This window comes from Lygodium microphyllum, chromosome 18, assembly GCF_053477565.2.
Source record: "Lygodium microphyllum isolate KBCC chromosome 18, Lygodium_microphyllum_v1.1.10, whole genome shotgun sequence".
In the NCBI taxonomy this organism is placed as follows: Eukaryota; Viridiplantae; Streptophyta; class Polypodiopsida; order Schizaeales; family Lygodiaceae; genus Lygodium; species Lygodium microphyllum.
In genome coordinates, this window is record NC_141152.1 from 77,752,978 (window position 1) to 77,768,805 (window position 15,828).

The following is a 15,828-nucleotide window of genomic DNA, read 5'->3' on the forward strand; positions in this document are numbered from 1 at the left end:
TCTAGTCTTTCCTTGTGCAGAGTTAGGTAACCAAATCAAAACTGCAAGGATGTCTTTGGGTGCTAACATGTTGGCAGCAGCTGGAGCTGGAGCAGCAACAAACATAGCCACCAATTCTTTGTGGGTTGTGAAAACAAGATTACAGGTAAGTCATAAGGTTTTAAAAGGAAAAGTGGAAGAGCAATGTAGAAATAAATCTGTGTTCATAAGAAATCTGTTCTCTTGATGCTATAGCCCTGTAACTCGGCTGTGTTCATGCAAAAATGAACATAAAATGTGTTGATTATGAGGTTAGGCTGAACATGGGAGGCAGGAAGGTAGACTGTAAGGCCATCTGTTGTGGGTTCACAGGCAGTTTTAAAACTTTCTGTTCTATTGGAGTATATGCATGCACACATTCATGGTATATTGTGTTGCATGCACAGTGGCATTGGTGAAACCATTATAATGATCTATATCAATGAGGGCTGTGCTCAGTGTGAACATAACCTGTGTCAAAACCATTGAAATGAAAGAGAGTACAGATCCCTCCTCCAAAGAAAAAAAAGAAGACCAAAACATACATGTGCGTGCACGTGTGTGCTACACATTTTTTGGTGAAATGAAGTTTTCCAAATTAATGCAAATGTACAAGTTTGACACCGGTTTATTTTGCCTATACCTGTTAACAAATTGATGATGTCATTATTGTGCCCTCATGTTTGCGAGAATGTGTGTGCCCTCACATCCCACACACTGCATTTTTGTAGAACCGTTCTTTTGGTTAAGGTAATGGACAAGGGTAATGCTATCAAGGAAGCTAGCACGACAAAAAATGTGGAAGAAGAGAAGGGGCTGAAAAGGGGATGGTAGAAAGTTGCATGATCATGTGCTCAGTATTGTACAACAAATATAGGTGTGTGCACACACACACACACACACACACACACACACATATATATATATATATATATATATATATAGAGAGAGAGAGAGAGAGAGAGAGAGAGAGAGAGAGAGAGAGAGAGAGAGAGCGAGCGAGCCAATGCGATTTGGAGCATGCATAAATCGAAGGCTTGGTGGAAATTGATAGTCATGGAAGGATGGTTGAACAAGACCTTGTTCAAATGCAAGGCCTTTCTTTGGAGAGTGATCATTGGTGGGCTTCCCCTTGCTTCAGACCTTTCTAAGCGCCGAATCTCAAATAGCAATTGTTTTCTTTGTACAACCAACGTGAAATTTTCACGTCACTGATTTATTTCTTGCCCTCTCGCTAGGAAAATTTGGGCTTTTTTGATAGATATTTAGCAAGTGGTTGGTGGTCTATTGTTGCGTCCTTTTGATTGAGCCAAACGACCAAATATTCCACTCTGGTGTAGCCACATATGAAGGTCTTGTTCCATTTTTAAAGATTTTGGGGTTGTTGGTAGAGTAGAATCACTCTAAATGCTTTGGCCTTTGACTCTGCTAGAGATGTCCAAGGACACATAGCCAAACTCTAGGGTCTTCTGCACTGGTAGTTAGGCCTTGTTCAACACGTTGATATTCTCTCTAGGGAGGATTTAGCTCTTTGGCATACAACAATCTTTGTTGCTTCTTTTCTGTGACTTTTGTACTCTTTTAGTTATTTGATCTTTTGTAGAGCGAGTTTATGCACGATGGCCTAGAGTCATCCTGCATCTTGTAATCGTGTAATCTTGTACTTTTTCATAATTAATACAATTATCTATTATGAGAGAGAGAGAGAGAGAGAGAGAGAGAGAGAGAGAGAGAGAGAGAGAGAGAGAGAGAGAGAGAGAGAGAGAGAGACCCCCAAAACGGATGTAGCTTTGTTGAGATTTGAACCCGAGTTAGTGGATTAATAAAATAGGTGGCTTACCACTAGGGTATCCATTGGATTACGAGAGAGAGAGAGAGAGAGAGAGAGAGAGAGAGAGAGAGAGAGAGAGAGAGAGAGAGAGAGAGAGAGAGTATTGAATAAACGGGTGTACCTCGGTTGGTTAAGTTAAACACATGGTGACCAAATGGTCTTGAGTTCAATTCCCACCTTTGTAGTAGCAAATGGCTGAAAATTGGTTTGAATTATGATCTACAGTACCTTCTCTCTCTATCTCACACAAGCTGAAAACTCTTTGAATGGTTGAAACCAAGTCCAAAGATGTTTTCTCAGTTTGCATTGGTATTTTTGCCAAAAAGCAGCCTTCTAAACCAATTTTCAGCATTATCTAGTCATTAAATTAAAATTTAGAATTAAATAATTCTTAAAAAAATAATTTCAACCATTTTGACCTTGCCCAAAATCAAATATGTCCATCCATAAATAAATTAGCTAGGCCATTTGCAACTTGAAGTGGCCCGCAACCTTTGTTGATCCTTACATTGGCATTAGTTAGTTAATTAATGCTTAGTTCTTGTTGTCACTACTAACACTTAGTGGCCAAACAACTGTCCTAGGGTCCAAACTAGTACCAATTGACCACCAAAGCCTAGCTGGCATAACTTATCAGAACTTTTGCCATTGACATCCATTGCATTCTCGGGGTCCTTGGGCGTGTTACCATAAAATAATTGGCATGTGTGTCACATGTACTAAACAACCTTGCATATCCGATTTGTTACTTAATCAAATGTTATCAACAAGATTAAAGCATCTCAAAATTCCATGTCTCATGACAAACTTGATTCACTATATATGAGAGTTGTTCAAAATTAGTAGGGTGGAAGTCATACCTCTCTCTTGAGCATGAGGCAATGCTTGGGACTCTTGTTTTGCTGAATCCAAATGAGCCTAAAGTGAAGTTGGTTCCATGGAGAGAGGGAGCTAGTGCCAGTGCCTTAGAGACAGAGACTCGTTGTTGTATGTGCCATTCTCATGTTTTGTATATGGACTCCATTTTGTGAGCACATCTTTGAGTCCTCTTCTTTTGTGGTGTTTTTCTGTTTTATTTCTTTTTTATCTTGTGCTCAACAATTTATTTCAATACTTGTTTATGCTTCGATTGTTGCATCACTTGTGACAAACTGAGGATCCTTTACCAATTTAGCAAAGACATTTGTAGCTGTCGTCCTCCGATTCTTGAACCGGTCATCAAATTCCTCTTCATTTTGCTGGCCATCAGCCTCATTATGCCTTGAAGGCCCAACATCAACAACATTTTTAGTTTGTTGTCCATGGTTTGAGCCTTGTTGTCTTGAGGACAATGTATTTTTGAAAACCTCACTTACCATGTTGATTAATTTTTAATCACATGTTAAGTAAATGTTACACATGTGAGGTGTAATTGGGGTTAGAGTAAATTTACGACCTCAAGACCTAAGGAAATCATGGGATGTCAAAGGCAAAAGTTGGTATAAGTTATGGGGCATATGTACTTGATTGTATCTGGTGCCAGTTGTTGGTCTAGGTCATTCATTTGGCCATAAGTATCTTTTGGTGATACTAGAGAAGTCGTGTTTAATGGTACATAACGCCAATTCGATGAGCAAAGATGGCACATAGATACTCAGGAATAGAAGTTGCCTAGCCAATTTAATTATTGGCCACTCAGATTATTTTTTTGTCATCGAAATAATTATTGGATTAATTTTTAGTATTTAAAGACAAAAAAATATTTAATTATGGATAATGTTAGAAAATCCATTTTGAAAGGTTGCCACTTATAAAAAATGCTCATGTAAGATTGGAAAACGTCTTTGGAGGTTGGAGAGAGACATTTAGTGCGTTGAGCTTGCAAGAGAGAGGGAGGAGATGTTGCTAGTCTGATCTGTAGCCATTGGAGGATCTTCTGAGGTAGACATGGGCAAGAGAAGACCAATCTACAGCAAGTGATAACATCTATAGGTTATTGATTTTCTTAAGTTTTTTGCAAAGAAAGTTTGATTTTTCTCTCCTTTGCATTCTCTCTTATCTCCTAGCCTTTTTGTAGCCTTGCTTCAAAGATTAGAACATTGAACTACCAGAGGCTAAGAAATTTCAGATTTCTCTGCTGTAAACCCGAATCTGTAGCAGCAGAAATGTTGGGAATAAAGGTCCTCATGCCTTTTAATGTGCTTGAGTGTGAACACACCCTTAGCACTTGTACTTACATATATATATCTATCTAAAAACGTAAAGTGGTACACTCGTCATTGTACCCATAAATCGTGCACTCTCTCTATTCTCACTCTATCTCGGTGCTGCTAGCAACCACTAACTGTCTCGATCCTCGTGCCTCCTAGTCACTACAAACTGGTATTAGAGTATGCAAGGAGTGCACGCTTCTTGAGACGTCGGAAGTGAACTAGTTGACAGGCGATCTCTCAGCGAGTAACAGTCATGGGTCGATAGGCTGACGTAGGATCAAGGTAGGTCTAGCGTGGACCACGGCGACAATATACGTGAAGTAGTCGAGTGCAGCTAACGTGCCAGGCGTCAACAATTGGGTGCAGGAGTAATGGGCCAGGCGATTGGTTAGGTGCAGTCGTAACGACCGTTAGACACACGGATGACTAACGGGATTGGAGGCGATTGTTGTGCGACAAGACGGAAGGCTTGCGCATAACGGGGATAGGGTTTCGGGCTGCACGGATGACGGGCAGCAAGTCAACGGCCCATTTTCTTGTTTTTTTTCTTAATCTTATTTCCCCCCCCTTTATCGGGTGTTCACACCTACAAGCATAGAGTGCAAATCTGTGTCTTGAAATTTGGGGGTTTTCCCAAATTTGGTGCCTGACACACATTGCAGTGATCTCTGGACCAAAGATTGCAGACATTGAATGCACAAGCCTCAGAAATTTTTGGGGATTCTCAAATGCAAGTGAATTTTTTTGCTTGGATGAGTCAATTTCACTGAAATTTGTGCAATCTTGGCCCAGAAATTTGGGGCTTTTTCTGGATTTGGGGATTGTGATGCATGACAAGACAAATTGTCTTAGAAATTATAGGAATTTGTGACATTTTGTCCCGAAATTTGGGCCTTTTCATGTGCATGCAAAATTGAGCTGAAATTTACCCAATTTCTCGACATAGATGCACATTGGACCCTGTGCAATTTGGGGCTTTTGCTGTTTGGGCAAAATTTGTGCGCCATTTGGTCATTTTATGTACATGCGGGTTTAATTCCATGCAATTTGGATATCTAACACTTGGAAAACAATTGGGGTTCCATTGCCTCCATATGTGAAACTCAGTGCAGAGGAAAGCCCTACATCTGATGATGAGAAGGCTGAAATGGCCAAGATACCATATGCTTCAGTTGTTGGCAGTATGATGTATGGTATGGTCACTACACGTCATGACATTGCCTTTGCAGTGGGAGTGGTTAGCAAATACATCCCAAACCATGGTAAAAAGCATTGGAAAGCAGTGAAAGGTATTATGAGATACCTCAAAGGCACAAAGGAGTTGTGCATCTGCTTTGGAAAGTAGAAGGCATCTGTTGGCTTTACGGATGCAGACTATGTTGGTCATGTAGATTGCAGAAAGTCCACTTGTGGGTATGTGTTTACTTTCACAGGAGGAGCAGTCTCTTGGATCTCCATGCTACAAAAGTGTGTTGCATTGTCTGCTATAGAGGCAGAGTATGTGGTTGCTGCTGAGGCATGCAAAGAGGCTTTATGGCTTTCACATGTGGTGGGAAAGCTTGGCATTAGAGAGTCTCTTGTTTTCCATTGTGACAGTCAGAGTGCTATCATGCTAGCACGAAATCCCATCTTTCATGTGAAGACGAAGCACATACAGGTGAAGTACCACTTCATTAAGATGTACTTGATAGCAAGAGCATTGAGCTTGTCAAAGTGCATAGAGATGATAATCTTGCAGATCTTCTCATGAAGTGTCTTCCAGTAGAGCGGTTTTCTCACTGCGGATAGATGATGGGAGTTGGATAGGTATATGTATTTCAGCTTTGTACATACCTAGACTTTGTTGATTCTTTTCTCCTCTTAAGGCACACTGCCTTTAGGGGGGAGGTTGTTGGAAATAAAGGCTCTTGTGCCTTTTAATGTGCTCGGGTGTGAACACACCCTTAGCACTTGTACTTACACATATTTATCTATCTAAAAACCTAAAGTGGTACACTCGTCATTGTATCCACAAATCATGCACACTCTCTACTCTGCTCTCTCTCACTCTCTGTCTCGTTGCTACTAAGCAACCACTGACTGTCTCGATCCTCATGTCTCACAGTCACTACACAAAAATTAGGGTTTAACAACAGCTTGGGGGGTTGTGCCAGAGATTGGAAGCTCCAAGACTTGGATTCAACAAGGTTGAAGCTGTTTTTAGTCAAATTCAAGTGGAGGGATCGGGAAGTCAATGAATTTGGGGCATTTTTCGTCTGCATTAAAGTAGATGAAGGCCAATTGATTGCCCGAATCAAGGGCAAATCAGATTGAAGACTCGCTGGTCATTTTGGACAGCAAGGGGAGTTGAAATATCGCAAGGGATTGGGAAAATCCCATTGTATATCAACTTTTTCTTGAATTAAGTTAAAGAAATACCAAAAGGAGCACCAATTTTGGGGCCACTAGGGTGTCGATTGTCCTAGATTGTGAGTGAATTTGCATCTCTCAGTTTTGTAATAAATGTTGCTATCGTAACTAAGTTGTAATGAGGGAATTACTGCCCATCCACGAAAGGGAGGCTGGTTTCACCTGTCCAAGATCAACATTGCATTTTCTTCTTCCCCATGTGAGTGTCCGTATTGGGAGGCATCATTACTGCTTGATTCCATCTCATTGTATGAAATATTGTTGTAGTTTCTTAGCTGAGCACAAAAATTAGAACTAGCACAAAGCTTTGGCTTGCAATCAAGTGCCTGGGGCCCACCAAATCAAGGAATTAAGTGGTATCGCGGCAATGAAACCATGCAACCATTCTTCTTTCTCGGAGAGGGCGGTAATTCCATGATCAAGCACTTAATTATAGCAATCAAAAAATAAACATAAACTGAAATGTACAGTTTACCTTAGTAATCTTGGATAGTAGATACCCTGTTGGCTCAAAAAATGGTGTCCCTTTCGGTATTTCTTGAATTTTATTAACTAATGGATTGGGTACATGCTGATATTCTACAATCTCCTTGGCTGATCCAAAAGCTTCTTGCTGTAAATGTAATCAACACACAAATTGGGCCAATTGCCCCTTGAATTTTACTCAAGACTTGCTCTAATTGGACCCCAATTGGCCAAATGCTACCCCAAATTTACAATGGATGGGTTGGCATCTAAATCCTTGACAAATCCTCAATTTTCAGATACTAATTTTAGTGTATGATGCCTTCTATTCATGGCATGGGTCTTGAGTTAGTTGCTAAACTTTAAATTCTATAAAAGTTAAGGGTTTATAATGGAATTCCCTCTATTTTCTACCGAATTTGGCTAAGATCTACTCCAAATATTTGAGATAAGGTGAGATCTCTTGAGAATGGCCTGGAATAGGTGATAGAATGCTAGAGATAGAAAATTCAGAGATTCCTCGCAGAAAATGGTTGAATTTTGCATGCAGTTTGTCAAATTTGTCCTTGTAGCTGCTGCCCATTGCTAGAGAGGCCCAACATTGTTGTTACTAGCTTCAAGATGCTGCTGATCCGGATGGTTCTTCTCCTGCTGGTGCCTGTTCCCCTAGGGCCTCTGGCTATTGTTGCTTATAGAAAATGGTTGAAAACTGGTCTGAATTATGATCTGTAGCACCTTCTCTCTCACAAACAGGTTGAAAACTCTCTGAATGGTTAAAACTAGGCCCAAAACCATTTTCTTAGTTTGCATGGGTATTTTTGTCAAGTGGCAGCTTTTTAAATCCAATTTTCAGCATTATTTAGCCATTAAATTGATTTTTAGAATTAGATAACTTTGAAAATTAATTTCAGCCCTTCTAATTCTACTCAAAATTAAATGTGCATAACCATAATTAAATTGACTAGCCATTTGCAACTTGGAGTGGTTTCCAACCTTTGTTGACCCTTAGATTGATATTAATCAATTAATTAATACATAGTCCCTAGTGTCACCAGGTATACTTAGTGGGCAAACAATTGTCCTAGGGTCCAAACTGGCACCAATTGATCACCAAAGCCTACTTGGCATAACTTATTACAACTTTTGCCTCTGATGTCTACTATATCCTCGGGGTCCTTGGCTTGTTACCATGAAATAATTGCTATATGCATCATGTGCTAAACAACCTTGTAGATTTGATGAGTGACTTAATGAAATGTTATCAGCAAGATTAAAGCATATCAAAATTTCATGTCCTCGTGATAGATGGATTGCATTTAATGCAGTTGGCTAGTTGGCAGTTGTCATGAGAACATGCATTTTTGAAACCTCACTGAACGCGTGGATTAATTTTTAATCACATAGTCAAGTAAATGTTGCACATGTGAGGTGTAATTAGGATTAGAGTAAATTTACGAGTGTGGCTGTTTGAGAAAATCACAGGATGCCAAAGATCAAAGGTGCTATAAGTTATGCTGCACAGGTACTTGGTGCTAGTTGTGGCGTTTAATGGTACCTAATGCACATCTAGTGGTCAAAGGTGACGTAGAGACACTCGGGAATGGAAGTTGCCTAGTCAATTTAATTATTGGTCAATTAGGTAAAGTTTTTGGGTATTGATATAATTATTAGATTAATTTTCAGTATTTAAAGATTGAAAATTTACATTTAAATTATGGATAATGTTGGAAAAATCATTTGGGAAGATTGCCACTTGTCAAAAATGCCCATGTAGAATTGAAAAACGTCTTTAGAGGCTGGAGAGAGGCATTTGAGTGCATTCAACCTACAAGAGAGAGGGAGGAGATGTTACTGGTTTGATTTACTGCCATTGGAGGACTTTTTGAGGCAACTGGCGGGAGAAGACCAATCAACAACAATGACAATATCTATAGGTATTTGAAATAGGGCAACATCAGCACATGACCGATTTTGTTCAATTCGTTGCATCTACATGCTGTTGAGATAGGGTAGCATTAGTAAATGGCTGATTTTCTTCAGTTCTTTGTGAAGAAAGTCTGAATTCTCTCTCTTCTCAATATTCTCTCTTATCTCTTAGCCTTTCTGTACCCTTGCTTCGAAGATTACAACCTTGTGATCACCAAAGGCTGAGAAATTTTAGATCTCTCTGCACTAAATCTTAATCTGCAGCAAAAATTAGGGTTTAGCAGCAACCTTGGGAAGTGCGTTAGAAATTGGAAGCTCCAAGACTTGGATTCAATAGGGTTGAAGCTGTTTTCAGTCAAGTTCAGGTGGAGGGACTAGCAAATCAATGAATTTGGGCTGTTTTCCATCTCCATCAAAGTGGGTGAAGGCCAATTGACTGCCTGAATCAAGGGGCAAATCAGATTGAAGACTTGCTGGTCATTTTGGACAGCAAGGGGAGTTTGATATCCCATTGTACATCAACCTCTTCTTCAATTAAGTTAAAGAAACCCCGAAGGGGGTGCCGGTTTTGGGGCCAACAAGGTGTCCATTGTCTAAGATTGTAAGTTAATTTGCATTTCTCAGTTTTGTAATAAATGTTGCTGCTGTAACCAAGTCGTCATTAGGGAATTGCCACCCATCCACAAAAGGAAGGCTGGTTTCAGCAGCAGTCAGCCAGGTCGACTTGTTTTCAACATCTTTTGCTATATATAGCAGGCGATGAGCAGGGGCAGATCATCTCTTTTTCGGTCTTTGCAGGTTTTCAGCCAGATTGCAGTGTTCTTCTCCAATTGTGTGAGGATTGTTGGCTGGCCACTCTGTCACCATCGCCGTCTCCATTTGTGTCACCTTTATCATCATTGTCTCCGGTGCTATCATCACTTTCTAGCTTGATCCGGTGCCCTCATTGATACTTTGGGCTGATTAGTCCGTTGCGCACGCTCACAATTTGAACCTAGGTTAGTGGGTTAATAAAATAAGTGGCTTACCACTAGGGTAGCCACTTGATTATGAGAGAGAGAGAGAGAGAGAGAGAGAGAGAGAGAGAGAGGCCCAAATTACGAAAAAAAAAGGGAGGCCCAAATTGGCCTATGACTTCCAAGACAAATCATTGTACAACAAGTCCATGTCTTGAGTATCATCTAAAAATTGAAAAGAAACTAAATTTAGTTAGATGCATCTCATGTTCAATCCTTATCTAGCGTGTTGTAAGAAACAATCTAAGTGGTTAGATGATAACGGGAAAGTTGGGTCATTTGTTTTTAGTGTCTACCTTGATCTTGAGGGGTGGTGGTGGATGGTGTACTAAGTGAAGGTGTATCAAAGTTGTTAGGGTTGGGGATTGTAGCTGAATGTAGAAGAATGTGAATAATTCTGATGAATGGAGATGGATCTTAGAGGGAGGGAGTGCACCACAAAGTGTGTACTTCTTTTCTAAGGCATTGTGTCTATAAACCCTTATGCTCAAAGTGAATTGTGTCTTAAAAACCTTAGGGGGGCACTTCGGCAATCTGTTTCTATGTACAGCCCTGGAATTTTTGTTTTGAAATCGTTTCAACAGCTAGTCTGCTACAAGTTTAGAATCCCTGCAATGTCATTCTGTAGCCAATTTTGATTGAATTATGAGGCTAAATTGTTTCGCATTTGAATCAGCTGCTTTTTTTTGGTTGGTTTTTTGGGTTGGCAGACTCAGCAACTAAGGCCAGGCCATGTGCCCTACACAAGCACTGCCCGCGCACTTCAGAGGATCTATGCAGAGGAGGGTATACGAGGCCTTTACAGGTACAGTCATGCTAGGTCATCATGTTTTGGTTATATTTGATTAAAAAATGTAGGTTCTAATGATGCTCCTTGTTTATATTCATGAACAGTGGAATTGTACCAGCTTTGGCAGGAATAAGCCATGTGGCAGTGCAGTTTCCTGTATATGAGAGATTGAAAGAACACCTTGCCTGCAAAAGTAAGGTTTTTGTAAAGTGACATACTAACAAAGTTTGTTCAAGCATAATTTTGACTTCGCAGTGAATTAGTTGAGTATTTGACGTGTTTTACATGCTTGGTAGTTGAGATGTTTTATACAGGTGTTCAATTTTTCATGATTGACAGCAGAACATGATGTCTTCAGCACCATGAGACTATTGGATGGCTTCTTTAATCATGGTGTTTTTGAAGTTCATTTCCCTACCTCCGCCTTTGGAAGCAGCACCCACATATTATTTGATCCTACAACTAGGGTTGATAAGTTGTACGCCAAAGTTGTCTCTTGATACCCAGGAACTGCATATCTGTGCTAACTTAGCACAACAATTGTAAGACCACATTGCTCAGCAGAACGATATTAACTTTAGTACATCGAGATTTCTTGATTGAAATGCTTCACTCGAAATGCGAAAGTGGCATTGCAGCTAGAGACTTGATACCATCACCAGGAAGATCTTAGTGATAAGGCAATTACAAGTTCTTAGGAAAATAAGCCAAAATAGGCACACAAGTCATGATGATCTGACAGCTTTAGCTACCTCACATTTGAATGTTTGAGTGCCTGTAGAGACCAAGCAAGTTAAGCTGATGAATTTTCCTAGTCAGATTCTTGTGGAGCCTGTTGCCAATGGATGAAAATAATTGATATGCTAATTGCTTTCCACTTTGCACCTTTTTAATGGTGTGTATAACTACTGCTTGACAGTAGCGCACACTTTTTGAAAATTTTAATGTGCATGATCAAGAGTGTGATCTGGATCAAATAACACACCACACACAAACTCTCAGACACTGAGGCTTTGTTTTGGAAATCTCATCCAATTTTTTAATGACTGCAGAACTGCAAATGCCTATGTTGATTTCTGTTAATTGGCACCCTTGTACTGGTTCTCCTACCTTATCGAGAGGCCATTATTTTGGCACAATGCTTGACGAGAGGGCATACAATTTAGCTGCTAGAGCCCTTCTTGTAACTGCAAAATCACACTTTTGTCCCTCTAATCTTGCTATTCTTTAGGCTGTTATGGTTTAAAGACGTGACCTAATGGAAGTGTGCTGAGAGGTCAAGCTGTACAAGGGTTGAGATTTTCAGGGCAAGAGTAGAGAAGGCTGTGTTTTATGTTTTGGAGTGTGCATATTGTCCCATTCATATAGATATTGGAGTTGGCAGTTGATGCCTTACTTTGTTGATGAATTGAGTTGTGGCATGCTTGGTTTTTAATTTGAACTATGGCAATTCAATTCACCTAGAAAAACATGACATGGTGCTTGATTCGCTCTTGTTGAAAGTGCAAGTCAAACATGTATGTGAGGGTTGTATACTTGGCAGAATGTGCCATGCTTCATTTCCCAAGGATGGAATTATTTAAGCTTCTAAAAAATTGCACCTAGTACACAGTGATATATGTGGTCCTATAAAAATTTGATCCATAGGGGGATGCTTGTACTTTACGATTTCCATTGATGACTTACTTAACCCGTCATGGTTGTGTTTGTGCACCGAAGCACATATCAAAGGTGTTTGCTTGTTTTACAAGCTTCTTGGCCATGGCTGAAAATTGTAGTGGTTGCAATTTTGTCATTGTCATGAGGACATGAATTTTTACCTTTATGCTCTTTGGGATGCTTAAGTTGTGCACAAGTATTGTGAACACATGAGATTATGTTAGATGTGTGTCACAATGATAAATTATTCTAGCTTGGGTGATAGTGTATCCTAGCTTGGGCAATGGGAGATATTGGCAAAAGATGTTGTAGACATGCGCAAGTGGGTTATTTAGGACAGATCTTGGTCAAGGACATTGATTTTTCCCTTGGAAATTACTTTTGCTGTCATGGGGTTTAGAGATTTAAATAGTTTAATGTCCTAAACTAAGGTTTGTGGAAAGTTTGAGTAGTTTTAGATTCAAAGAGGTTAGGAATTTAAAATTGAGATTGAATAGCATTTAATGTTATTTTAATAAGGATAGAGCCAAAGGGCTATAGAGCTTGATTTGCATGTGGAAGCTCCGATGAAAATGGAAATTCATCAAATGTCAAGTTTGGGCCAATTTTAGATTACATACAATTGTATCTTCCATGTTGGGTTGAAACCAGCCTTCCTTCTTGGAAAGGGTGGTAATTCCTTGATTAAGCACTTAACTATAATAATCAACAAATGAATAGAACTTGAAATGCACAAATCATCTTAATAATCTCGGACATTGGACACCCTGTTGGCCTTAAAACTGGCGCCCCTTTCGGTATTTCTTTAACTTGATTGCCAATGGAATGAGTACAAGTTGAGATTCACAATTTCCTTCACTGTTCCATAAAGCCTCTTTGTTGTAGCAACAATCAGCAATCAATTCGGGCCAATTACCCCTTGATTTTTCACCCAGGACTTGTACAAACGGAACTACCAACTAGGCAAATGCTACCTTAAATTACAATGAATGGATTGGCATTTGAATTCCCTGACAATTACACAAATTTTGGGTGCTGAATTCAATGTACCGTGCCTTCACCAATTGGCACGGGTCTCGAGGTGGCTGTTAAACCCTAATTTTTACAAAAATTTAGGGTTCACAACAAAGATCTCTCTGTTGTCCACCAAATTTGGCTGAGATCTACTCAAAATGGCCAAAATTAAATGTGTTCCATCCATAATTTAATTGGATAGGCTATTTGTAGCTTGACGTAATTCCCATCCTTTGTTGACCCTTAGATTGACATTAATTAATTAATTAATTAATGCCAGTTCCTAGTGTTACCATTGACACTTATTGGTCAAACCATTGGGTCGCATTTGATACTGAATGACCGATAGAACCCAATCGGCATAACTTATCACAACTTTTGCCTTTGACACCCACTACATCTTTAGGGTCCTTGGCCTGTTACTATGGAATATTTAGCATATGTATCACATGCGTTTAAACAACCTTGCACATTTGATTAATGTTATCTGCAAGATTAAGGCATCTCAAAATTTATATGTCCTTATGACATGAGCTCTTTTTTTTCGTTTTGGTTCAGAATTTGAGGTTGGTTTGGACCATGTAAGGTTGCAGATGGTTGTGAAGATTAGTTTGGGATAATTGAAGGTAGCTAAAGCACAATTTAGAGCAAAGGACAATAGAACCCTAGTCTGGATACTTTGATAGTTGTAGAATCCTAATTTGTAATTGGCAATTGTTAGGGCATTTTCTATGTGAGAAAATCACAATTCTCTCTCAACTTCCACAAATCTTATCTAGTCTCTCTCTCTCTCTCTCATACACACACGCGTGCACGCACGCACGCGCACACACACACACACAGAGCCCTTGCTCTTTCCCGCCTCACCCTGCCCCACTCTCCCTCGCCCCACTCTACCTTGCCTTAGCCCTTGTCCCGCTTTGATTGTCTTGCCTTGCTCCACTTTGATTGTCCTATGCTCGCCCTCATTGTATCCATCTCCACTATCCCTTTCCTGCCCTCCTTGCACTCGCCTTGATTATTCTGCCCCACTCCAATCCTTCCTTGCCCTTTGCCTAGACCTACCCTTTTTTTCATTGCACTCGTCGTGATTGTCCCACCCTTACCTTAGCAAATGTGATGCCTCTACCTTGTCTACCCTTGTTGATTAGCCTTGCTCTAGTCTTCTTCTCAATTTCTCTTTTCAGCTCTGCTCCATTGACACTTCTCATAGACCAGTAACCTTAGGGTAAAGTAGTTCTTGCCACCTTAGGGCAAGGGACTACCTCTCAGATGGCTAGGATAGTGCAATGGCAACAACCTTGCGGTCCCACCTACATCCCCATCTGCATGTAGAGATGTCATCCAAATCGAGCATTTTCGAGGTATTGTCCTTGCCATTGTCGATAGCAACAACAAGGCCTTCCCCTTAGAAGTGATGCCTACTGGATATGGTCCAACAATTGCAATAAGAAAACAAAATATCAAAGGAGGAGTGGAATGGAACAATGAAGAAAGTTTAAGAATTGAAAGGGTATGTTAGCTAGATAAAGAAATGCGAAGACTCGACTATCCATCAAGTATAACAATTTGAACCATAGAAAAAGATCTTAGTAAAGGAAGTCATGACACAAATTGAAGAAAAGTAGCTTAAAACTTGGGTTGCCAAGGAAATTCGGGTAGGAAGCTTGGATTAGGGATAGGACAAGGTTGAAGTCTTAGAAGCTAAAGAGACCGAGAAAGTTATTTTTGTCTCAGAATATGAAATCATACAAAGAGGGGTGTGTAGAGCCATCCCATGTATTAACATTGGGGATCCTTCAATTGTAGTCAAAGGAATTTAAGATACAGAACCATGCAAGAAAAAATAGAAGTAATGAAGTAAACTAGATTCTTGCAAGGAACCAAGATATGAATGGTAGATGAGCTCACACTCACCTCAACTCAAGAACGAGAAGCAAGAATTGATTAAAGTTCATGAAGCCCAAAGACAGGGAGAATGGGTGGTCTATAAATACCGTAAAGGCATCATTGTAGAGTTTTAGACACTTGAGGCAGAAGGGAAGTGACCATTTGAAAATGTTTAGATGGAACTTTTGACATATTACACCCCTATCTTATAATGATAGGTTGACATTAGCGCTTACTTTTATTTTTCTTCTAAGTTCTGTTGGGTGTAACTTCGGGTGTAAAGTCCCTTAATCTCCATGTATAAACTTATACAGGTGCGAACACACCCTTATTTGTATCGTAACATATGAATAAAATGTACACCCTTATTTGTACCCTAACATATAAACACATTTTATTCTTTGTGTACCGTATCAATTGGTACACTCATCTTGGGATTCTCTCACTCTCACACTAACATTGCTCTTGCTCCACTTTTGACTTGCATTCCCATTGCGCACTCATCCCAACAAATTGGTATCAGAGCCATTGCAAAATCGTGTGCGCTTCTTGAGGACAGTGCGAGTTAGTTCCAGCGCGTGCGCGAAGGAGTTAGGTCATCACTTTTCAGTTAGTTAT

At 39.9% G+C, this 15,828-nt stretch overlaps 1 protein-coding gene across 2 annotated transcripts in view; it reads left to right on the forward strand.

Annotated features, from left to right (window-relative positions):
- The window catches only part of NDT1 (NAD+ transporter 1), a 65,726-nt gene that overhangs the window by 39,272 nt on the left and 10,626 nt on the right, over positions 1-15,828 (forward strand). For both annotated transcript variants that reach the window (XM_087698890.1, XM_087698889.1), the window contains exons 6-8: positions 21-145; positions 10,568-10,662; positions 10,752-10,840. In XM_087698890.1, coding sequence (XP_087555016.1) covers positions 21-145; positions 10,568-10,662; positions 10,752-10,840 — 309 coding nt within the window. The remainder of the gene's footprint in view (positions 1-20; positions 146-10,567; positions 10,663-10,751; positions 10,841-15,828) is intronic.